The following is a 19,962-nucleotide window of genomic DNA, read 5'->3' on the forward strand; positions in this document are numbered from 1 at the left end:
AGTACACCCTTCCATTTAGTACACCCTTCCATTTAGTACATCCTTCCATTTAGTACACCCTTCCATTTATTTGCCACACAAAGTACACCACACAAAACAAGTTCTGGTGAGGGTCCGCAATCTGATTGTTCTTTTTGTTGTTTTCCAATGCCCCGGCGTGAATGTGCTTTTGAACAGGTACTCACCGATTTTGTGCGCATGTATTCGTTTTCCAAGTCGATACGAAGATCGTTCTCCTTTTGATACCTAGAAGACATTGTTTGAACTATTGGAAAGAGATCCGAAGATGAATGAGGCGAAGAAAAAATATTTCCTTATGAATTATACAGTAAATAATGATATTATACAGTATAATTATACAGTAAATTTCACAAGTATCTTGCTCACACGTCTTTCTTGTTTGTTTGTTTGTTTGTGTGCAGGATATCTCAAAAAGATATGGACGGATTCGGATAAAATTTGGTGCGCAGGTTGAGTGTGTGACAAAGACAAATTGATTAGATTTTTGGTGAAGATCCGGTTACGGATCCAGATACCAGAATTTTAAAAGTGATTCTTCACCATAAATAGATCGGGCCAAAAATTATATGTAGCATGATATTACAAAAAGTTAAAGCCGGATTTGGATGAAACTTGGTTGAACACGTTGAGTGTGTGAGAAGGACAAAGAAATTAATTTTGGTGAAAATCCGAATCCGGATCTGGATATAATAATAATATATTTATTGAATTGTACAAGTGATTCTTCACCATTGAGAGACGGGGCCGAAAACGATTTACAGTGTAGCGTGATATTTCAAAAAGTTGTGGACGAGTTATGACAAACTTTGCAGATGAGTTGGTTAGCTGAGAACAAGCCAATTTGGTTTTGGTTCAGGTCCGGATCCAGATCAGGCCTATCAGTGGGATACAAAACGTAAACTGTTCGGCCTGGCGTATGTGCTCTCCTGAGTGCCATTTCAGTTGAAGCATTTTTTCGCAATAATAAAGAAAAACTTAACCAATACTGTGAATTATCAGAGAAAAACATACAAAATCGACCAATCATAATTTTTTTTGTAGTTAAATCAAAAGTTGCACGTCATTTTGAACCAGCTTGTATACCCACATAAATACCCACATAAATACCAACATAATTGCCAGCCTTTCTTAGAGGGCATTCGTGATTTATGCCCCCCTCTGCACATTGAAGAAATGACCCACTTGCTCTTTAACTCATCAACCAGAGTGACTGTCTGACTGAGCTCGCTCTGCAGCCGCGGCCGCTCTGCCAGGATTCCCTCTTGTTCCTGTTTCAACTTGCTCGTGTAGGCTCCAAGTATGCAGTCTGCGTCTGCCGTGACGTTTCTTCTCTGCAAGCACTGCCACTGGGTCTCCAGCACCCTGTTCTGGTGCTCCAGGTAACGCACCTGTGCAATACCATCCCAACGTGATATCTTAATAATGCAACACCAAAATGATCAATATTAAGGACAATGTCACTTTATTACATACGCAATCAAATTTGGCGAATTTTTTTGTAGCTGCTCTCCTCCCTCCCATCCTAATTATTCCTTTCCTCAAACCCCTGTAAACTCTTTAGCCTCACACATATCCCACACCCCCAATATCTTCGTTTTTTTCAATCTTAATTTTCTCAATTAAGCATTAATCCCAGAGAGATAGATATGTATATATATATATATATATATATATATATATATATATATATATATATATATATATATATATATATATACATATATTATACATATATATGTATATATAATTATATATAATGTTTTATAAATAATATATAATTATATATAATGTTATTTATATATATATATATATATATATATATATATATACACATATATATGTATATATAATTATATATAATGTTTTATAAATAATATATAATTATATATAATGTTTTATAAATAATATATAATTATATATAATGTTTTATAAATAATATATAATTATATATAATGTTATATATATATATATATATATATACACATATATATATATATATATATATATATATATATATATATATATATATATATATATATATATATATATATATATATATATATATATATACATACTGTATATAGTAAGATCTAGTTTGAGCCTGACTGCTAAATTATAATGCTAACAATAAAACGAATGCAGTATATGCATGTATATATATACACACATATGTGGGTATAGCATATCCTTGTATAGCCTTTGGAGGACCTTGTCGATGAAACTGGCGAAGCGGTCATTCAGACATTTGAGAGCGTCCTTCTCCTGAGATCGAGAAAATTCTCCACTACGATCGAGCCTGATTCCAGGGGCTGGGTGGATGGGATCCACCTCCAGCTTAGGGATGCATATAGGAGCTGGATTGGTGGGATCAATCTGGATCCTCCGATGACACACGTGCGGCGTGGACCGAGGGCTCATCATCGCGTCGTCACTATGTCCATTGCACGCGCACTTGGGACAACAACACATTCTGCACGTGCAACGCCGGCTGGTGGGCGAGCAAGGTCCTGAGCTGCAGGATTTCACGGGGCTACACGGGGAGCAGTCACTGAGAACTGGGACGTTATAGTCGCCTATGGGAGCAGGATAGTAGGGCTTTGGGCAGAGGGTTCCAGAGGGCGAGCTGGAGGATGTAGGTCGCTGCATGCTCGGCGGGGAAGAGCTATATGTCTGGCTGTTCTTTCCTCGAGAACATGCAAACGTCGGACACGGACAGCCATCGGACACATTCAGATAACCTCTCAACGACATTTTGTCTCAAATTCAGGACAATAATACAGTGTTAAAAAGACAACAAACATACACACAGTATAACTTTCGTGTTAATCCAGGAGAAAATCCGGTATTTATACTCCAAGTATAATTATGTTTAATTGGCTTTGAAATTGGAAAGTAATCGTTCAAATAACGGCAACGCATGTAATTAGGTTAATATTCATATCTCGGTTTGTTTGTGGGATTCATGAGAACATTCCGCCTTGGAGGCAGTACCATGTTCACAGGTGTGCCATCCCTTCATACAAGTACACACGTCTCGCCATTTGATTTGATGTACAGTACCATACTCTTTTGCAGAGCGTTGATGCTGCAGAAGCAGTTCCTTGGCAAGGGTTATTCTGGCGTGTTTGCCATTGCCTTCCCACCGTTGCTTGTGTGTGTTCTGTCCTTTTAAATGCTGAATGTCAAGCAAGGAAGCAGCACGTAGCATTGGTATGACTTGGCCGGGGTTTGAACCACCGACCTCCCAGACCCAGGACACAGACACACTAACCATTATGCCAACGAGCAAAGTTTTACATGGGCACATACATACATACATACATACAAATATATATATATATATATATATATATATATATATATATATATATATATATATATATATATATATATATATATATATATATATACACACACACACACACACACACACCGTATATATATAAATATATATATATATATATATACATTATGTATATATATAATTGACTCCTCCACACACGCCTTTAGCCGAAGAAGCTGCATAAAGAAACCCAAGAAGACCTACACAAGGTAAGCGCTATGCTGCTTTGAACCCTTCCCAGAGTTCCTCAACAACTATAAAGACGTTCACACATAGTACACACATGAGAATCCCCATGCTACACACCCTCTCAGCAACTGGACCATGATGTGGTGATTTCTTACTTCATAACTGAAAATATTTTTTCTTATTGTACTCATATAATTTATTTTGTCTTCCCTCCCTCCAGTGCAGAAACGTGGTATCTCAATTGAAACTTGAAGACTGTGCGCCAAGTGGCTTCACCACGCAATGCACAAAACATTTGTTGTAACTTTTAAAAGTGAAACGTTTCATTTTTATTATTTATCTATGCCTAAGTGACGGATCCGGTAATGGAAGAACAAAAAGGGGAAACGTCATGGAAAATAAAATTTCTCATTTTCAGCGAGCCAGCCACCACCTGTTTCACCGCAGAACAACACGTGGCCAACAACGCACGCGAGTGCCCCTGAATGTTGTTCGAGTCAATCGACATACAGTATTCAGTGGCAGTGCGAATATTGTAGAGCACTTGCCATGTGGCTTAAGCACTCCAACAAAATGGTTGATAAAAAACGGCTCGCTTGGCACGTGATGAGCAATCGCCGAACCGTCATATTAAACGTCCACCTCTTGGACTCGGGAGATGCCCGAAATGTCAAATATGTCCAAATTGTACAAATGAACACTTTTTTTTTAGGAATCAGAACTGCTTGTAAGTTCGATTCTGGAGATTAAATTTTGTAATTCTTCTCAGTTTAAGAGATTCTCGAGGTTATCGCATGTGCAAAAATGAAATAAAGCCACGGACGCTGCCGTCTCCGGGCGTTTATAAGCATTGCAAAGTACCCAGCGATTTGTAGCTCTGATAAAAACACACATTCGATAATATGAGTGAGGAAAGTGAAAAAAAAACTTTATTGTTAAGAAATCGTTCTGCCCTGTTCCAAGCCAAAGCATGGTTGAGCAGGCCAAAAACATGGCGGCTTCAGACCCCAGCGGGGTTACCGAGGATACGCCTTCAGGCCCCATAGGGAGTGGTGACTGATGATGCGCCTGATAAAATGTATAATTAAATAAGGCCGTTAATTATCTTCAAAAGGGGTGTTTTAATTAACGCAAACACCAAACTTTCAGTCATTCACTTCGTTGGAGTTTTCTTAGTATGTATGCAAAGTTTCACGCTACTTGGTTTCATGATTTTGGAGTTATGGAGAGGACACACTGATACACTGACAAATTGACACACACTGATATTTATTAGTACACACACACACACATATACATATATATATATATATATATATATATATATATATATATATATATATGTATATGTATATATATGTATATATATATATATATATATATATATATATATATATATATATATATATATATATATATATATATATATATATATATATATATATATATATATATATATATATATATATATATATATATATATACAGTGGGGAGAACAAGTATTTGATACACTGCCGATTTTGCAGGTTTTCCCACTTTCAAAGAACGCAGAGGTCTGTAATTTTTATCATAGGTACACTTCAACTGTGAAAGACGGAATCTAAAACAAAAATCCTGAAAATAAATTGTATGATTTTTAAATAATTAATTTGCATTTTATTGCATGAAATAAGTATTTGATACATCAGAAAAACAGAACTTAATATTTGGTACAGAAACCTTTGTTTGCAATTACAGAGATCAGACGTTTCCTGTAGTTCTTAACCAGGTTTGCACAGACTGCAGCAGGGATTTTGGCCCACTCCTCCATACAGATCTTCTCCAGATCCTTCAGGTTTCGGGGCTGTCGCTGGGCAACACAGACTTTCAGCTCCCTCCAAAGATTTTCTATTGGGTTCAGGTCTGGAGACTGGCAAGGCCACTCCAGGACCTTGAGATGCTTCTTACGGAGCCACTCCTTAGTTGCCCTGGCTGTGTGTTTCGGGTCGTTGTCATGCTGGAAGACCCAGCCACGCCCCATCTTCAATGCTTTTGTTGAGGGAAGGAGGTTGTTGGCCAAGATCTCGCGATACATGGCCCCATCCATCCTCCCCTCAATACGGTGCAGTCGTCCTGTCCCCTTTGCAGAAAAGCATCCCCAAAAAATGATGTTTCCACCTCCATGCTTCACGGTTGGGATGGTGTTCTTGGGGTTGTACTCATCCTTCTTCTTCCTCCAAACATGGTGAGTGGAGTTTAAACCAAAAAGCTCTATTTTGGTCTCATCAGACCACATGACCTTATCCCATTCCTCCTCTGGATCATCCAGATGGTCATTGGCAAACTTCAGACGGGCCTGGACATGCGCTGGCTTGAGCAAAGGGACCTTCCGTGCGCTGCAGGATTTTAATCCATGACGGCGTAGTGTGTTACTTATGGTTTTCTTTGATACTGTGGTCCCAGCTCTCTTCAGGTCATTGACCAGGTCCTGCCGTGTAGTTCTGGACTGTTCCCTCACCTTTCTCATGATCGTTGAGGCTCCACGAGGTGAGATCTTGCATGGAGCCCCAGACCGAGGGAGATTGACTGTTATCTTGAACTTCTTCCATTTTCTAATAATTGCGCCAACAGTTGTTGCCTTCTCACCAAGCTGCTTGCCTATTGTCCTGTAGCCCATCCCAGCCTTGTGCAAGTCGACAATTTTGTCCCTAATGTCCTTAGACAGCTCTCTGGTCTTGCCCATTGTGGAGAGGTTGGAGTCTGGTTGATTGAGTGTGGACAGCTGTCTTTTATGCTGATAATGAGTTCAAACAGGTGCAGTTAATACAGGTAATGAGTGGAGAATGGGAGGGCTTCTTTAAGACAAAACTAACAGGTCTGTGAGAGCCGGAATTCTTACTGGTTGGTAGGTGATCAAATACTTATTTCATGCAATAAAATGCAAATTAATTATTTAAAAATCATACAATGTGATTTTCAGGATTTTTGTTTTAGATTCCATCTTTCACAGTTGAAGTGTACCGATGATAAAAAATTACAGACCTCTACGTGCTTTGTAAATGGGAAAACCTGCAAAATTGGCAGTGTATCAAATACTTGTTCTCCGCACTATATATATATATATATATATATATATATATATATATATATATATATATATATATATATATATATATATATATATATATATATATATATGTATGTATATATATATGTATGTATATATATATATATATATATATATATATATATGTATGTATATATATATATATATGTATGTATATATATATATATATATATATATATATATATATATATATGTATGTATATATATATGTATATATATATATATATATATATATATATATATATATATATATATATATATATATATATATATATATATATATATATATATATATAGTTGCGGTTCTTGGAACCGCATGCATTCAACAGATAGTGGTCCCAAGACAGTTATTCCATTATTATACGTGTAGATAGTCTCTTCCTTTTGTCTTGCGGGACAACAAGGGCATGCGTTGCGATGATCTCATAGCGAGGTTTGCTTACATCATTTTTTCTTCATTTCGTCCCTACTCTTCTTTTTGTCTGATTATTCCTGATTTGAATCTGAGCCACGTGCGCCTTCACTGTGACGTGGGCCCTCATGGAGGCTAGCACGTGCGGCGCTGCTGCCGATGACGCGTGAGCATTGGCAGCGCAGAGCCCTCGTTCCCGGGCGAGCCCTAAACCCAATGTGTGCAGCGAGTCATATAGTGCACTTAGCAGTGTGGGATTATCGACTCGAGCTTCCGATGATCTGGGGAAGATTGCCGGTTGCATTAAAAGGCATACGAATGAATATATCTTAAGAGGCTGCACGAATAGTGTTTTTCACAACACAGGAAACACAGCCAGCACGACCCTCACGCTGCACGGAATACGTACAGAGGCCAATAAAGGCGACTCGATGCCATGTTGGGCGGGATATGAGTGTGCGGAGTAAAAGTGGCATGTTCCTTTTCAACATCAATATCCGACACATATTGGTGTTCGTCCCACGCACACGCTTGCGGAGTCATACGAGCACGGGCGCTCGGTGATGCGGGCTTAAAGTGATGCGGTGAAGCCGTGAGCCAGTCCAGGAAGCGACTATATGCCGATTAATCACGTCCTGTTTGAATGTTAATTCCCCAAAACCCTTAAGACCCCTAAAGACGCAATAGACCATGAGGCCCAAAAAGACCCAGAGGACCCAGATAACCCAAAAGTCCCTGAGGACCCAAAAGATCCCAAGGACCCAGAAGTCCCAAAGGACCCTGAAAACCCAAAACACCCCAAAGACCCAAAGAGACCCTAAAGACCCAAAATACCCAAAAGGACCCTGAGGACCCAAAAGACCTTGAAGTCCCAAAAGGCACCGAAGATGCCAAAACACCCCGAAGACCCTGAAGACCCAAAAGTCACTAAATACCCCAAAAGACCCTGAAGACACCAAAGACCCTGAAGACCTCGAAGACCCAAAAGTCCCCAAAGATTCCGAAGACCTAAAAGACCCCCTAAGACCCTTTAGACCCCTTTGACCTCAACACCATTTTAGACCCCTTATACCCTTCAGACAGATGAAACAGCTTAGACCCTTGGATCTTCTTATATCACGAATAATTTTCAAAGAAGTAGTGGTACATTCAAAGTACACTGCCCCCATGCCAAATAAATAAATAACAAATCCTCGGGGGGCGCCTGAGGTGCCAGGCATTGTCACGTTGCAGCACACGGAGTCAGAATTTGGAGGGAGCGGTGTACAATAATGGATTGATTAATTGCGTAATTAAAATAAGTAAATAATAATCATAAAATAATTAATTTCTCAATACAATTGCTGAATAGCACACCAAAACCACCACTGTTTCATCTGAATCTGAAACTTTGAAAATGAAGTGTTGAATCGAAAAATGAATAATTAATCGATTAATTGATTAATCAATAAATCAAAAATACCCTTTATAGCCAAATTACTTGGTCACTGTCATGTCCCAATGTCAGCTTCCTTGCTCAAAAGGTGCCTGAGATATTGCCAAGATGAGAAATAAAATAAATAAGTAATTAATAATTCGATAAAATTAAATAATTAATCAATTATTTGATTCATCAAAAAACTACAAAATCCATTTTTTGCCAAAGTACATCTTCACTTTTGTCCCCAAATTTCAGCTTCTTTGCTCAAAGAATGGCTGAGATATCGTCCGGAAAGCAAGAGAGAAAAGAATTAATCGATTAATTGATTAATCAAGAATACAAAAATGCTCTTTCTAGCCAGATCACTCGGTCACTGTCATGTCCCAATGTCAGCTTCCTCCATCAAAATGTGCCTGATATATTGACAGGATGTGAAATAAAATAAGTAAATAGTAAATAAATCGATAATAATTAAACAATCAATCAATTAATGGATTAATTCGAAAATATAAAACACCGTTTTTCCAAAGCACATCTTCACTTTCGCCCCCAAATTTCAGCTTCCTCGCTCAAAGGTTGGCTGCGATATCGCCCGGACAAACAAACAAACAAGCAGTCATAGACTAGTACTTACGAAATCGTCAACTTGACCTCTGACCTTGTCTCATAAAAGCTGTCTCTCGAGAAGGTAGCGACGCAAACCAGAAGTTTCTACGATGATTCTGTACCAAACCATCAAAAATCGAATGTTTGACCTCACTGTGACCTTGACCTTTGACCGATTTTGACCAAAATCTAATAAGCGCGAGCCATCACCGTCCTGATCACGTGATGTAATTTGACATTGGTAACTTCTTCCGTTCTCGAGTTATCGTGCCTACAAACAAACAAACAAACAAACACACAAACAAACAAACAAACAAACAAACAAACAGAAACGGAACTGATCAATATACTTACGAAATCTTTAGATTTCTTTAGATCTTTAGATTTCGTAAGTAACAAATGAAATTGTTCGTTGAGCAAGGAATTGCCGGAATAACTTTGTCATATCTCCATGATCTCTGAAAAAAACAAAAACCTGGAAATCAATTTGGTTCTTGTAAGTCGATAGTGCTACTGTTTAATGAGTTATAGCACTTACTTTGGTCACGATCATAACTTGGAAGTCAATCGGACTTGAAATGGCGTTTTTATCGCAATTTGTAATTTTTGACCTGACCCCCCCTGACATTCGACCCCTGACCGCTAATAAGGGTGTTGTTGTGACACCCCAATGAGACATATGGTTGGATGCAGTATTAGAAGATGCACATTTTTGATTTGGTTTGAAGTCGATACGACCATTTTAGCGGACGTCATTGCGAAAATAAGAATTTCAGTTTTTCGGTGACCTTGACTTTGACCTTTGACCTGGATTCACCAAAAATGACAAGTGTCTAAGTTGGACCATGGCCGACGTCTGTACCCAGTTTGGTCAGGATCGCTGAAACGGTGTGGCTGCCACAGGGTAAACAAACACACAAACAGACAGACAGACAGACACCCAGACAGAGAATGACACACATACAACCGACCAACATAATTGGCGAAATCCGAAGGATTCCGGCAATTAACAAACGGAGTGATAAACGAGGACTGCCTTCTTTCAGCACCCGGCGATGACGTCATGCATCGCCTGGATATGGGATTTGGAAGTGGCGGTGTGCAATATATTTATACCAGAACTCACATCTCCCACTCCAACCCCTCCCCCCTTCCACCCCAACATGATTAATCGTAAATATCATCATTTTAAACTAACCCTGTACATTCAAAAGCCACACGATGTACTTTCCACTGGTGTTCAGAAGGATCTAATCCAGATAACCTGTCCATTCGCCAGGAGCAATCCGTCGGGGGCTTCTCCAAGTGTTTCATTGTGCAGAGGCATAGCCATTTATCTCAGGTACTTTTCCAGTATTTACTGCTCAATGTGCAGGCTGTCGGTGCATGCTCAGATATATAAAATACCCCATCGGCTGGAGAGAAAAATAAGCCGGCTGTCCCAGTTACTTCAACCCAAGTGTTCGTAATGTGCGTTTTAAATATACAAAACAAGTGTTAGGCCGTTGGCCTAATTAGTTAGGCTTATTCCCAAGGACAAAATGAGATGCAAGACTCTCCAGGCTGCTCTCTCTCACTCTCACTCTCACTCTCACTCTCACTGTGATGTCACAATGCTCATTTTAATTATGCTCTTGTGGCGAGAGATTCTCCTCGCTTTCACACGACTCGGTGCATTCCTTCGACGTGACATTTTGCATAATGTTCAAATGGCCCTTCCAAAAGCCTCGATACCTGTATTTATAAGTAAAATTTGTGCAGGCAAGTGGGTGTAAGGTTGTAAGGTTATGCGGCGTGGTTGTAAGGTTATACGGCATGGTTGTAAGGTTATACGGCGTGGTTGTAAGGTTATACAGCATGGTTGTAAGGTTATACAGCGTGGTTTTAAGGTTATACGGCATGGTTGTAAGGTTATACGGCATGGTTGTAAGGTTATACGGCGTGGTTGTAATGTTATACGGCGTGGTTTAAAGGTTATACGGCGTGGTTGTAAGGTTATACGGCATGGTTGTAAGGTTATACGACGTGGTTTTAAGGTTATACGGCGTGGTTGTAAGGTTATACGGCGTGGTTGTAAGGTTATACGGCATGGTTGTAAGGTTATACGGCGTGGTTGTAATGTTATACGGCGTGGTTTAAAGGTTATACGGCGTGGTTGTAAGGTTATACGGCATGGTTGTAAGGTTATACGACGTGGTTTTAAGGTTATACGGCGTGGTTGTAAGGTTATACGGCGTGGTTGTAAGGTTATACGGCGTGGTTGTAAGGTTATACGACGTGGTTGTAAGGTTATACGGCGTGGTTTTAAGGTTATACGGCATGGTTGTAAGGTTATACGGCGTGGTTGTAAGGTTATACGGCGTGGTTGTAAGGTTATACGGCGTGGTTGTAAGGTTATACGGCGTGATTGTAAGGTTATACGGCATGGTTTTAAGGTTATGCGGCGTGGTTGTAAGGTTATACGGCGTGGTTGTAAGGTTATGCGGAGTGGTTGTAAGGTTATGTGGCGTGGTTGTAAGGTTATACGGCGTGGTTGTGAGGTTATACGGCGTGGTTGTGAGGTTATGCGGTGTGGTTGTAAGGTTATACGGCGTGGTTGTAAGGTTATACGGCGTGGTTGTAAGGTTATGCGGCGTGGTTGTAAGGTTATGCGGCATGGTTGTAAGGTTATACGGCATGGTTGTAAGGTTATACGGCATGGTTGTAAGGTTATACAGCATGGTTGTAAGGTTATACAGCGTGGTTTTAAGGTTATACGGCATGGTTGTAAGGTTATACGGCATGGTTGTAAGGTTATACGGCGTGGTTGTAATGTTATACGGCGTGGTTTAAAGGTTATACGGCGTGGTTGTAAGGTTATACGGCATGGTTGTAAGGTTATACGACGTGGTTTTAAGGTTATACGGCGTGGTTGTAAGGTTATACGGCGTGGTTGTAAGGTTATACGGCATGGTTGTAAGGTTATACGGCGTGGTTGTAATGTTATACGGCGTGGTTTAAAGGTTATACGGCGTGGTTGTAAGGTTATACGGCGTGGTTGTAAGGTTATACGACGTGGTTTTAAGGTTATACGGCGTGGTTGTAAGGTTATACGGCGTGGTTGTAAGGTTATACGGAGTGGTTGTAAGGTTATACGACGTGGTTGTAAGGTTATACGGCGTGGTTTTAAGGTTATACGGCATGGTTGTAAGGTTATACGGCGTGGTTGTAAGGTTATGCGGAGTGGTTGTAAGGTTATACGGCGTGATTGTAAGGTTATACGGCGTGATTGTAAGGTTATACGGCATGGTTTTAAGGTTATGCGGCGTGGTTGTAAGGTTATACGGCGTGGTTGTAAGGTTATGCGGAGTGGTTGTAAGGTTATGTGGCGTGGTTGTAAGGTTATACGGCGTGGTTTTGAGGTTATACGGCGTGGTTGTAAGGTTATGCGGCATGGTTGTAAGGTTATGCGGCGTGGTTGTAAGGTTATACGGCGTGGTTGTAAGGTTATGCGGCGTGGTTGTAAGGTTATGCGGAATGGTTGTAAGGTTATGCGGCGTGGTTGTAACGTTATGCGGTGTGGTTGTAAGGTTATGCGGCGTGGTTGTAAGGTTATACGACGTGGTTGTAAGGTTATACGGCATGGTTGTAAGGTTATTCGGCGTGGTTGTAAGGTTATACGGCATGGTTGTAAGGTTATACGGCATGGTTGTAAGGTTAAACGGCATGGTTGTAAGGTTATATGGCGTGGTTGTAAGGTTATGCGGCATGGTTGTAAGGTTATATGGCGTGGTTGTAAGGTTATACGGCGTGGTTTTAAGGTTATGCGGCGTGGTTGTAAGGTTATACTGCGTGGTTGTAAGGTTATACGGCATGGTTGTAAGGTTATACGGCATGGTTGTAAGGTTAAACGGCATGGTTGTAAGGTTATACGGCGTGGTTGTAAGGTTATGCGGCGTGGTTGTAAGGTTATATGGCGTGGTTGTAAGGTTATGCGGCGTGGTTGTAAGGTTATATGGCGTGGTTGTAAGGTTATACGGCGTGGTTTTAAGGTTATGCGGCGTGGTTGTAAGGTTATACTGCGTGGTTGTAAGGTTATACGGCATGGTTGTAAGGTTATGCGGCGTGGTTGTAAGGTTATATGGCGTGGTTGTAAGGTTATACGGCGTGGTTTTAAGGTTATGCGGCGTGGTTGTAAGGTTATACTGCGTGGTTGTAAGGTTATACGGCATGGTTGTAAGGTTAAACGGCGTGGTTGTAAGGTTATGCGGCGTGGTTGTAAGGTTATACGGCGTGGTTGTAAGGTTATACGGCGTGGTTGTAAGGTTATGCGGCGTGGTTGTAAGGTTATGCGGCATGGTTGTAAGGTTATACGGCGTGGTTGTAACGTTATGCGGTGTGGTTGTAAGGTTATGCGGCATGGTTGTAAGGTCATACGGAGTGGTTGTAAGGTTATGCGACGTGGTTGTAAGGTTATGCGGCATGGTTGTAAGGTTATGCGGCGTGGTTGTAACGTTATGCGGTGTGGTTGTAAGGTTATGCGGCGTGGTTGTAAGGTTATACGGCGTGGTTGTAAGGTTATACCGCGTGGTTGTAAGGTTATTCGGCGTGGTTGTAAGGTTATACGGCATGGTTGTAAGGTTATACGGCATGGTTGTAAGGTTAAACGGCATGGTTGTAAGGTTATACGGCGTGGTTGTAAGGTTATGCGGCGTGGTTGTAAGGTTATATGGCATGGTTGTAAGGTTATACGGCGTGGTTTTAAGGTTATGCGGCGTGGTTGTAAGGTTATACTGCGTGGTTGTAAGGTTATACGGCATGGTTGGAAGGTTAAACGGCGTGGTTGTAAGGTTATACGGCGTGGTTGTAACGTTATGCGGTGTGGTTGTAAGGTTATGCGGCGTGGTTGTAAGGTTATACGGCATGGTTGTAAGGTTATGCGGCGTGGTTGTAAGGTTATGCGGCATGGTTGTAAGGTTATACGGCATGGTTGTAAGGTTATACGGCGTGGTTGTAAGGTTATGCGGCGTGGTTGTAAGGTTATGCGGCATGGTTGTAAGGTTATACGGCGTGGTTGTAACGTTATGCGGTGTGGTTGTAAGGTTATGCGGCGTGGTTGTAAGGTCATACGGCATGGTTGTAAGGTTATACGGCGTGGTTGTAAGGTTATACGGCGTGGTTGTAAGGTTATACGGCGTGGTTGGCCGGTTTATGTTCGTTTAACGTTCATCTAGACGTGGGTCATTTATAGCTGGTGGGTCACATGCTCATTTCAAGGACAACCAGACAAATGATCTGAAGCAACGCCTTGTAATTTGGTGATACACAAAGTGTTTATAAGCACTCCAGACGATGAGTCAGTAATACACGCCCTAAAGATGTAATTCGTACCGTTTATGATGAACAGTTAATGTTGACCTTTGTCCTGTATAAACAACACTTTCAGATTATGTTGGTCGGTTGTGTGTGTGTGTGTCATTCTGTGTGTGTTTGTCTGTCTGTTTGTTTGTGTGTTTGTTTACCCTGTAGCAGCCACACCGTTTCAGCGATCATGACCAAACTGGGTACAGACGTCGGTCACGGTCCAACTTACACACTTGTTTTTTAGTTTACGAGTTCGTTAAATAATGTTCCAGCGTTCCTGCTTTTCCACAATGTTGGTGTTGCTTTGTATGCACCCTGTGGCTGCTGGTTGCATCATTTTCTGCAAACGCAGCTGTGCCACTGATGCAGTGCCCCTGTTACGAATAAGCTGGTACTCATTTTGTTAACCCACGAAGGATGACAGACTGAGTGAACCCATCTGGCATTACTTCAACTGGACTCAAACTCAAGAACACTAAGAATTTAAACCGGCCACATGAACCGTTAAGCCAACACCAGGCTTACAAACAATCATAGAATAGCTGTCCAACTTTCTTTTGAGCAATATATGATGTCAACTCTGGATTCTATTATTGGCCCGAATATTCATCGTCATGTCTGCCTCGTGTCTGCAGAGTATTAAAGTAATAAAATAGGGGCAATGCCCCTGGGCTCACTCGGTCGAACCAAGGAACCTATGGATTCCCACAAAATGACCAACAAAATATGTAAATGGATGACCATTTGACCAATGGATGACCTCCTACTCCAAATGTACGTCTTCTTAGTTGTGGGAAAGACCACAAAATATGTGTGGATGACCCACAAAATATATGTAAATTCACCGATGGTTTGTACAAACTTGTGAAAGCATCATGCGGAGATGATTCCGACAAAGTCACATCTAAATCGGGTGAATACTTTTGGAGGAGTTAAAGTTGTGATCCCGGAATCGTAATGACCTTTGACCTTTAAATTGACCTTCTTCATATGCAATTTTTTTCATGTGATTTGCGAGGCATCAGGAGGTCTTGGTCCTCAGGAGTTCTATGAAGTTTGGTGAAAATAGAATTATTAGTTTTAGCATCATGGGTGATGAAGGTTGTGGTCAAGTTTCATTGAAATCATGAGTGTAATTTCAGAGAAGAAAGTAAATACAAATTTTGGGAGGGGGGGGGGGGTCAAACCTGGACCAACTTTGCCGCCCAGTAGACCATTGGTAGACCTCCTTAGACCCTGATTTTAGACTTCCTTAGTTGTCCCACACAATATGTATTCGGTTTCTTCTCCGAAACTCCACACACAATTTCGACGAAATTTGACCACAGCCTTCATCACCTGTGATGTACCAAAACTTGCTCAGTGCATAAAAAACAATCCATAGGTATTTACTTTCTTTTCCATTACATATTTTGTGGGTCATCCACACCTACTAGTGGTTCCCTGGTTTTCTTATCCAAACCACTACCAGGTGAATGGCCAGTGGTATTGCCCCTATTTTTTTTAATGCACTGAACAAACTTTAGTATATCACGGGTAATGGAGGTTGTGGTCAAGTTTTATCAAAATCAGGTGTGTAGATTCGAAAAAAAACTCCGAGTGTTGACATACAGACGGAATGACAGACGGTCAGACACTGCACAATGCCAATACCTCACCTGAACTATGTTCCATGTAAACTAAAAATGTATAATACAATTTATAAAAAAAAACAACAAACGTGCACAATGCATAGCTTTAGAATTAATCCGACAAAAAAAAAATCCTTCATTTATACTCCAGGTGTAATTATGTTGAAGGCTTTTACCTCCATGGCCATTTCAACATCACAAAGTGGGTGACACTCGCCATCATGTGTCATCACAACACAAACATCCGTCAGAATATGTGCAGAATGATGACTCCATATCTTTTAATTTTTTTTAAAGTATCAGTGCCATTTGAATGTCATTGCAGGACAGGAATTTCTTCCATTGCCATGGCACTTTGTGATCCTCAGCAGACTGTATATCTTCGTGAGCTGGCTTCCAGCAACTGCTCTTGGCCCCCTCTCCCCACTCTTTACGCTGAGCTGCCGAAATGTATCCACGAGGAAATGCACAACGTTACTGACAACACTTTTCTCCATGTCCAGCAGCTGCTTGAGCAGGTAATCAGCAAGCAATCCAAACATGGCAGGGATCTTCTTTTGTCGTAGTTCCTGAAGGATTGCCATTCCATCGATGATCCAAATGCTTCCACGAGGAATGGCTTCCATTCGCTTTCGCTTTTGATTTGGATGACTTGTTCATCGATATGAATGTTTTCGTCTTCTGTTTATTGAGGACTGCAAACATATCTTCTTCACCTTGCAAACGATTCTTACAATAGGACACAACAGCTGCATCTCCCTTCTCAGAAGCCTCCAAGTAGTCCCTTGTTAGCTCAGACGAGGCTATGATGCCAGATGCAATGTGCAGGAGGTGATTGTTACACTCTTCAAAAGGGTTGACCATTGATTTGACAGTTTATGTCACTGCACACACATCCTTCTCATCCTTCATCATGCGAAGTGTGTTTCGAAGTTTCTTCATCGGGTTCTGTCATATTTTACAGCCATGTTGTCACACTCTTTGCTGATAGCACTCCTTTCATGTTGTGACAAGATCCACCGAAAAACATGTCCTTTATTTGTCATGAAGCCAATCATGCCACCCTTTGTCTTGGTATCCCTGTTGCAAGTTTTCTCAATGGTCTGGTCGCACACGACTTGGGACAGTCCATGGTCAATAATGTTGAACTACAAACTCTCTTTGGACAAAGGCTCGGCGAACAGAAGCATGCTGAGTTGACAGTTGTCCATTTCCAGCGGATGTGCATGAAGATATCTGGTATAAGTGGTATGATTGTATACAAAGAACCTATGCAAGAAGCTTCAAGTTGCAGACAGGTGCCATTTCCAATTACCCTCTCGAGTTGCACGCAAGAAGAGAAGTGGAAACTCGAACATCTCGAGATAAGTTTACCACATTGCAAACTTCAGTTATTTTGCTGTTTGATCAAAGATGAACATCTTGTATGAGTCAGCTATGCCAAGGAACTGGTCAGATTTCAATATGCTGGTTGTGGGAAAGACTTATGGGGTTTGAGTGGGATTTCTCATGCCTGTTCCTGTTCTTCATCAAATGGGGTGCTCAGGCAGGATGACCATCGCAAATGCTCCATTGCCTCCATTACACACTTGTGCGCTCTGATGCTGTGGTTGTAGTCGTGGCCACTCATGACACCATTTATTGAACATTGAGATGCAATGCTTGACTCCAACATGATGTTTGCCAATCTAGCATCTCTAAATCTATCCCCAATGGATGCCAACCTCGCAAGGGTGACATGAAATTCCCCAAGACAAACAATAATTTGTTTGACAAATGCTTCATTTTCCCATGAAATCTGTTGTGTTTTGGAGTATTTGTTGTGTACACACACACACACACACACACACACACACACACACACACACACACACACACACACACACACACACACACACACACACACACACACACACAGGGCCACACACACACACACACACACACACACACACACACACACACACACACACACACACACACACACACACACACACACACACACACACACACACACACACACACACACGTGAAACTAGTAGGTCTCTGTTCCATCTCCTGAAACCCACCCATGTGTGGAGATTTAGGAGATAGCAGCCAACAGCAGCAACTTACACGCTCACATACGCACATATACACACACATATACACATGCACACACACAAATATATACACACACACACGAAGGTGGATACTTTGAGACCCAGGAGGGCTCCATTCCAGCTTCTGAAACCCACATATGGAGATAACTAACAATGACGCATACACATACGTTTCAACTTTTACCAATAGATGCAAAAATCAAGAATTATAATTAATCTTGTAGCCAAACAAACAATATATTTATTACAGCCATCAAAGCTCCTGGAATGCTCCCACACCCATCTCCCCCCCCCCCCCACCGCATGATTAATAGTAATTCAGAAGAACCTAATGTAAAAACACAGTCCATTCACTGGAAGCGATCTGTAGGCGGCTTTGTGTAACACGCGTCCCTCCACTCAGGCTTTACACCGATCCACATGGTCGGGAGTTTGTACTAGGAGCAGCTGATTGTTCGGTGAACTGAGAAATTTCTCCAAGTCCTTTGCTGTGCAGAGGCACATCCCTTTCTCTTAGGTACTTTTACAAATATCTTTCAGAAGTTTGGTGAGCCATTTCAAGTAACACTCCTTATCCGGAATACATTACACATTTTATTTTGCCCCAATCTCTTCAACTCCCTGGGGTTTCTGTTCATGTGCACCAAACATTTTGGGGTCGATTACGTCATTTTGAAAGTGCCATATTGTAGATTTGGTGGCACTTTCTTGTTCAGCACGACATTGAAGCCAGTCCATCCTGGCAGAAGTTCATTTGAAACTCATGGATTTCATGAGCATGTATGACAGATCAAGGTTGTGTGGATACACTTGAGCATCTCTACGTTGCTCAACATCAAGAGAGATCCCTTCCCAAAATGGTTCAGGTCCTTTCCTCCTACTCCAAAATGTACTTCTTGATGTCAGTTGGTGGAGTCTCAAATAACCTCTCATAAGTTTTGGGGAGAGTGACAGATGGAGCAACACATACTTCATCAATTGGAATTGTTTTTTGGATATTGATGCCATTTGTGTTGTGTGTTATGCCCTTTCTTGAGATTGTCATTGGTAGATTGCATTATGTCAAGGCAGTTATCGCCTTCCACACACCCCTGTAACACTCTCTAACGTTTGGACAAACACTTCCTCACCCCTCCCCCAAAGCATTGCGTAATTTTGAAGAGTCCCTGGTGTCGAGCCTGGCTTTATCTATCTCCTGATGGTTTTAATTATGTATGTATTTTCAACCATGCTGAAGTCAAACAAATAAATTCAGTGTAATTCTCAACCAAAATGTAAAGTAACAGCTACATTCATCTGCTTGTAATTTTTACCTTCCAACTCCTTCAGTATGTTCATCGAGTTGTTCCCAAACAGTGTTGAACTCGAAATTGACTGCATTAGCAGAGATTTTACTCTCAAATTTGGCACAAAAATTCACAACCCTCCAAAGGACGCGGTACACTCTCCAAGTTTCCTGAAATTTCTCTCTCTAAATGGAATAACTCTACCATGGGTGGCAATAACATCCATACAGCAAAACCTGCAAATTTCCCATCTGAATAATCAGCAAATACACTGGTGTCAGATGACATGCATAAGGAGATAAAAAAACAATGACCACACACACACACACACACACACACACACACACACACACACACACACACACACACACACACACACACACACACACACACACACACACACACACACACACACACACACACACACACACACACGCACACACACACACACACACACACACACACACACAATTCAAATTTACCAATAGATGCAAAAATCAAGGATA

The 19,962-nt window shown here is 41.1% G+C and overlaps 2 protein-coding genes and 2 pseudogenes across 2 annotated transcripts in view; all 4 read right to left on the minus strand.

Annotated features, from left to right (window-relative positions):
* LOC147031710 (keratin, type II cytoskeletal cochleal-like) overlaps positions 1–2,772 on the minus strand; it is a 32,897-nt gene extending 30,125 nt beyond the window's left edge. Inside the window, exons 1-3 of the mRNA XM_085849870.1 lie at positions 2,230–2,772; positions 1,204–1,409; positions 186–246 (exon numbers count right to left, since the gene is read on the minus strand). Coding sequence (XP_085705996.1) covers positions 186–246; positions 1,204–1,409; positions 2,230–2,772 — 810 coding nt within the window. The remainder of the gene's footprint in view (positions 1–185; positions 247–1,203; positions 1,410–2,229) is intronic.
* Positions 2,773–10,719: 7,947 nt separating this feature from the next.
* LOC147031711 (uncharacterized) lies at positions 10,720–11,919 on the minus strand (annotated as a pseudogene).
* Positions 11,920–11,925: 6 nt separating this feature from the next.
* LOC147031712 (uncharacterized) lies at positions 11,926–12,993 on the minus strand (annotated as a pseudogene).
* Positions 12,994–13,263: 270 nt separating this feature from the next.
* On the minus strand, positions 13,264–14,289 carry LOC147031713 (uncharacterized; the record flags this gene model as incomplete). Its single annotated transcript, XM_085849905.1, has 1 exon — positions 13,264–14,289. A coding segment is annotated over one exon (1,026 nt), but the record flags the coding sequence as incomplete, so codon positions are not given.
* Positions 14,290–19,962: the final 5,673 nt, after the last annotated feature.

This window comes from Eptatretus burgeri, chromosome 2 (assembly GCF_056783735.1).
Source record: "Eptatretus burgeri isolate ZD-2024b chromosome 2, Ebu_testis_v1, whole genome shotgun sequence".
Classification (NCBI taxonomy): Eukaryota; Metazoa; Chordata; class Myxini; order Myxiniformes; family Myxinidae; genus Eptatretus; species Eptatretus burgeri.